This window comes from Mastomys coucha, unplaced genomic scaffold, assembly GCF_008632895.1.
Source record: "Mastomys coucha isolate ucsf_1 unplaced genomic scaffold, UCSF_Mcou_1 pScaffold5, whole genome shotgun sequence".
Classification (NCBI taxonomy): Eukaryota; Metazoa; Chordata; class Mammalia; order Rodentia; family Muridae; genus Mastomys; species Mastomys coucha.
The window spans coordinates 117,627,042-117,633,136 of NW_022196911.1; the positions used below are offsets into that span (position 1 = coordinate 117,627,042).

The 6,095-nt window shown below is 49.6% G+C and overlaps 1 protein-coding gene across 1 annotated transcript in view; it reads right to left on the reverse strand.

The window, feature by feature from the left end:
• Positions 1–606: 606 nt before the first annotated feature.
• Positions 607–6,095, reverse strand: part of LOC116077723 (secreted and transmembrane protein 1b-like) — an 8,460-nt gene continuing 2,971 nt past the window's right edge. Inside the window, 5 exon segments of the mRNA XM_031352462.1 lie at positions 607–1,024; positions 1,027–1,175; positions 1,742–2,050; positions 2,264–2,425; positions 2,995–3,104. Of these exon segments, the coding sequence (XP_031208322.1) occupies positions 989–1,024; positions 1,027–1,175; positions 1,742–2,050; positions 2,264–2,357 (588 nt within the window). The 5' untranslated portion in view covers positions 2,358–2,425; positions 2,995–3,104 and the 3' untranslated portion in view covers positions 607–988.

The window sequence follows — 6,095 nt, forward strand, 5'->3', positions numbered from 1 at the left end:
AAAAAAAAAAAAAAGCAGACCCTGAGGGCCAAAGGCATTTTCCTAATTTTGGGGAAAGTCGAGGAGCAGAGTAAGCAACTAGCGATCACAGGGGAAGGTGTGTTATTGAGAGCCAGAGAGAGGCCTGGATCATTGCTTCTTATCAGGCCTGTCGCTGGTGAGACGATGTCCCTGTCTCTGCACAGGACATGCTGGGTTCCCGTGCCTCTCCCCAGACATGAGAGGTGGGCTATTGTGCCAAGCAAATACAAACAAGGTTCTTCTTTGCTGTTGCCAGTGGGTGGTGATAGGTCTGTGAATGCTTGCTGGGTAATGGGGGCTCCAGGGGCTCCAAATCCATGGTGTTAGCCTTGTTCTGGGACCTCCAAGAATAGGAATCCCTTCTGTAGGAGGCTCCCTGCAGTTTCCAATCACCCCTAAGGCTCAGAGCCTCCTCATCTGGAGAAAGAGGGAGTCAGAGAGGGAGGAAGAAAGGAAAGGATTATGGAAGGAAGGGGAGAAGAGAGGGAGAAGCTGCCTGAGATCCTGGCTTGGGCCTGTGGAAGGCACAGATACTTCAGCATAGACAGCTTACACAAATAAGCAGATACTCCACACACACTTGCATACTCTGAAATAATTTGATGTCCCCCAAGTCCTAACAGAGTCTACATTTTGAGTTCAAGAAGGGCTCAGTCAACTTCCAGGGTATCCTCAGTTAAAAATCACAGTTCTGTCCTCAGTGCAAGTTTTCCTGGAGTCTTGGGAGGAACCTGAAGAGTACAGACCCCATTCTGACCTCTAGGTGTCCCAAGGTCAAAATGAAGGCTTTGGGGACAGAGAGTTCCTGTGACCTTGTCCCAAGTCAGGGCTTGGATTGTCAGCCATAGCCAGGTAATGTTCTCTGTAGCCTGTTGTTTGGAGCTAATAAGGCCTCTTGAATATTTTGGGGGGCAGGAATTGGGAGACTTTAGGGCAGTGCCAGGTAGGGCTACCAGGATACCCAGACTCAGACTGCAATTTGTATCTGCGGAGCTTCAGGGAATGGTGGTGCTTGTACCAAGCATATACACTGATCCCTGTAATGATGATGATGGTAGTGATGATGATGATGAAGATAACTTCTGTCCTCACTGCAGTTAGGGACTCAGCGTGGACCGGCAAGCTCTCTAGTTCCTGGTTGTCAGTGGCTAGACCTGGAGCAGAGATGAGAATGAGAATTGCTTTGCGTAACGAATTCGCTCTGGCATCAATCTACCCTTGTGCCTCTCTCACCCCTCAGTGCCGCCATGGACTCCTATAGAGGTGGGAAAGGGCTGTCCAGGAGATTGTGGAGCTATGGGTGGGGCTCCAGGAATGGCAGCTATGTGGCCTGAGAGGGAACACTGTGAAGGGAATTGGAAAACATGAACAATTTCCAGCTCTTAGCTTCTTCCTAGTCTTGGAGTTCTACCAGAGACAAACGATCAGGTTTGGGGACGGTAGCTGTGACGGACCTCCAGGTTAGATCGGAAGGAATTCTGATGTTACCCCATCTCCTACAGGCTCATGTGGCTGTGTTGGATTGAACTGGTGTGAGGGACCAGAGGGAGTGGAACCCAGAGGGACTATAGAGGGAAGGGAAGGGTGGGGAGGGCAGTAGGTTTAGACACGTAGGGTCCTTGTTTGTGTGTGGAAGCAGATGGAATCCAGAACTCAATTGTGAGGGGTTCCTCTCTGCTCCTTCTTCCCTTGCTCACTCACTCCCTAGCACACAACTCACCAGTAACATTCAGGGTGAAGTTTTTGAAATTTGTCTGGGATCCACGCAGCGTCCACCAGTACTCCCCTGCGTGGATGCCCTGAGTGTCTGTGATCACCAGCCGGGCCTGGCCTCCTTGAATCTGAAGCCACCACGAATTATTAACGTAGCTTCCTGGAGGCATTTGATTGAAGATGATGCTAGTCTTTCCATAGGCAGTCAACTCAATGGTGACATCTCTGAAGGGGTTGGAGATGTTACAGGCCATCACCACACGGTCTCCTGTGTCTACAGTCACCTCATGCTTGGTGCAATCGAGGTGGTCCCAGTCTGTGTAGAGAGCATACTCTTTAGGTTGTAGCTGAGGTCTTTGATACCCCTACTAATGGCCCCAGGCACTATTACTGCTCCATCATCAGCTACTCTCAGAGTTGGCTCGACTCAACCTCCTTCAACAATTCCCACCATATTGGGTTTGTGAAGGTAAGGGCCCCAAGCTTGGTCTGACCCATCCACCGTGAGGCTGGTAAAACCCAGACTTACTTTTATTATAGGCATTCAGGGAGGCTGCCAGTAGAAGGAGGGCCCAGAGCATTCTGGGAAACAGGCCAGAGGGTGTTACAGAATAGGCCAGCATGGCTCATTCCTAGGATGGGCCTCAGGAGACAATTGTTCTGGTCAATGTCTTTTTTTGTGTGTGTGACACTATATAGGAGAAGGAAAAAGAAGCAGTCAGAAGTCCTCAAAGCAGATGCAGATACCCACGAAAGTATCACCAGTCTGAGAAGAGTTTTGCAGCCCAGTGTCCTCCTGCTTACCCCTCCCCAGATTCCTGAACCTATGCAGGGCCCTCAGCCACCAGTGAACCCCCTCCTCCTGTCCTCACATTTGGTAAGGAGTGTGGGGTTGGTTGAGGTAAGGCAATGAGCAAATGGCAGCCAGGAGACAGGCACACTGAACTGGCTGTCTGTACACTTCCGAGTTTTACAGCAAACCAGGCAAACTGCCAGAGTTGGACTTTGTACTGAAGCAGGGTCAAGTTATAGTTTTGTCACATTGGCTTGTGACCTGTGAACTGTCTCTCTATTGTATACTGAGCAGCCTCTGTTCCACGCACTGCCCGCCTCTCAGAGCTGTCTTGTTGTCCCTGGTGGCTCTCTCTGCCATTCTCACACCCATCCCACCTGTCCTCATTCACTTGTTTGGCCACCCTCACACTGAGCACTATAGCTTATAGGATGTGGTCTGTGTAGTCCCACAATGGCTGTCTGTACCAGAGAGGCCAAGAATCTGGGAGTTGTTCAACTAGGCTGGTTGTCTCAAAGTGTCCCAGTCTGCTGAAGGCCTGGAGGATTGCTGCTTGTCTTCAGTCTATGTTGAAATCCTGAAGAAGTAGGCTCTAATGTTAGTGAGGGACAGCAGCAGCAGGCTTTCCAGTGAGTGTGAGGGCAAGCAGGCAAAACCCAAAGCTTCCTTCTTCATTCCTGTTTTCTGGCCACCAGAAGGTGCCACTCACATTTAGGGTGATTCTTCTCGTTTCAGATAATCTGAGGTCAAGAAAATCCCACACAGAAGTGCCCAGCAGCTGTAGTTAAGTTGACAACCAAGATTAGCCACCACAGTCATTCATGCCAGAAAAGGTGAGATGCGTCAAACCCACACCCACCTTCCAGCCAAGCAGCCTGCCCAGTGACTTCTTGCTTAAACCCAAGCTCTGTCTACTTGCCTGGTTGCATATTACTTTTGTACTATACACTTTTAAAGAACAAGTTGTTATGTTTCTTCTGTTTACCGTATGACAGGCTGCGTGCTGTTTTTAGTAGGTAGACAATTTCTCCCATGCCTCGGAGTCAACCCAGCTGACTCTGTCTGATGGAAGAGGCAACTCCAGTCCCTGGACATGTAAGCTGCATCTTGCAGCATCCTTCACAACCTCAATGTGTAGTTTCCAGCACAGGATTTACACTCTCTTACACATCCTTCTTACTAATGCAGCCTCTGTGGTATATACAGACCCTGCTCAAGGGACCCTGGGATGTTGACTGGCAATAAAAGAGAAGGCTCTGCAAAACCCTAACCCTAACCCTGTTAGGGACCTTGTCTGCCAGAGAGCTCCCCAGAGACAGGATGGCCCAACCTTACTTATAGTTCACTGCCTCTTCTGTAAACATGTAATAACCTGTTTTCCAACTCCTCCCACCTTCCACCACCCTAAATACAAATCATGAATGCTCATATATGTACACATACATGTGTGCATATACATGTCCAGAAATGATATGTTGGAGGAGGATAAGAGAGTAGAGGGGAGCAACCATGACGATGTCATCAGCTCTGTGTTTCCCATAGAGAACATGTTGTGCGCACAGTAGGTACTCAAACAAGTGTGTCTGGACCCACTGAGATGTAGGAAGGGACCTTGCCTGCCTCTCTGAAACCTCACAGACTGGGACATTAGCCAGTAGCCCCTCAGATAGGTGTGGTCACTGCCCCGTGGGAGCCTAGTCCATACTCCTGTGCTGGACCTAGGCCAAAGGTCAATCTTGGTCCTCATCTGGAGTCAGGTGACATGGAAAGTTAGCAGCCTCAGCTAAAAGAGTGTTTACACAATGCCTTTTGATCCACGGTTGAAGTTAAGACCCAGACACCCATGGAAAGTGAAAGGCAGGCTGGGCTGGGCCTCGAGGCAGTGGGAGCGAGGTCCAGCAGTCCTGGGAGGCTAGCGTTCTTCAGTGGGGACTCAGCTTGCTGGGGGAGGCAGGAAGCTCTCAACTACCACAGAATGTGACAGGACTTCCATTCCCTACAAGAGTCTCTGGCTCTTAGGAAGTCTCTGAAAGATTCTACCATATTTTACACCCCACATCCTAACTACCCCACGGCCATTTCACCTCACCATTTGAACCTATCTTCCTGTTGTTTCCTCATTTCAGGAAACACGTCTGTGCAGTCCCCTCCAGATGTCACAAAACATTCACATTAGAAGGCATCTTGGCCTTGAAGGTACCCTAAATCCTCCCAAAAAGCTGGAACTGACACTCTCATAGTGGCCTCCAAAGCTGGAGTGTTTCTCAAGAGTGTTGCCCAGGATCCAGGATTCTCAGTTGCCCAAAGCCAAGACCATTCTCTGCCTTCAGACCCCGACCATCCACCGCTCCTTCTCCTGCTTGCCATGAGGTCATCACAGTGGGAGCCCCAGATGGTTCAGTGCTTGCCTCTCTTTTACTCTCAGGTACGTCTGCTTGGAGTGGTGCTATGGCTTTGTTAGGGTCACTATGGTTCTGGTCAGGCACCGCAGTCAGGTGACTAAGTGAAAACCACAGTACAGTGAGACCTTACAGTAGATTAAGATTCCTTTCCAGGATTGAAGGTATGGGGGCCAGCTTCTTGTTCCTGGCCTACCTCGTTAAAGCTGGGCAGGTTGCCCTGACTTTAAGGTGGCCTTTGGTTTGCCCTGTGGACACAAATGCCAGGTGGACTGAGATTGGCTATCAGAGAAAAGTACAAGCATCAAGCTGTCCCCTGGGACACCTCCCAGTTCCCAAAGCTGTGCCTGGAACTGGATGGCTATCCCCTATTTCTCTTCGGTAGCCTAGCTTTGCTTCTCCTAGTGACCCAGTTAGAAGTGGATTTGGGAGCAGCCCAGTCAGGGGTAGGAGAAACATGTCAGTCCAGCTGTCTTTCTCCCTCTGAGCCCTGGGCCCTTTCATACAGAGGAGTTTTGTCTTCACCAGAACTCCAGGCAACATCCTAGTCTATGCCTTTCTTCTTTGAGTATTTTGCACCTCCTGGAATCACAGGAGGATATATATTCTCTTTCCACCAGGTCAGATGGATCCTCTGGGCTCTAAGAGGCCTGTGTTCACCCTCCAGTGTGCACATTCTGCCCTTTGTTCCTTGTCAGTGACAAGACCAGCCCTGGCCACCTGAGAGTCTAGCCTCAGCTCAGCACAGAGGGTGGCACCCTGGATCAGGGCACACAGATGTCAGTGATCAGGCCCTCTGGATTCTGCGAGCCAGCACACACAGCAGGCCGGGCCAAGTGCCTCAAGTCTGGCCTGTGGCTATGTCAACGTCCAGCACCCTGTACTTTCCTTTCTGAGAAAGGATAGAAAAACAGGGAAAGAAAAGGAGAATCGAGAATTCCAGCACAGTTATGTTTGTTTGTTTGTTTGAAAGATTACTTATACAGAGACAATATTCCTTTATATAAAATATTTCCAAGTAAAAATGTTAAAATAATCGGCAGTACATAGTTTTAATCCCAATAGTTGGGACACAGAAGTGGGCAGATCTGTAAGTTCAAAGCTAGTTTGGTTTACATAACAAGGTGTAAGCCGGCCAAGGCTACACAGGGAGACCCTGCCTCCAAAAA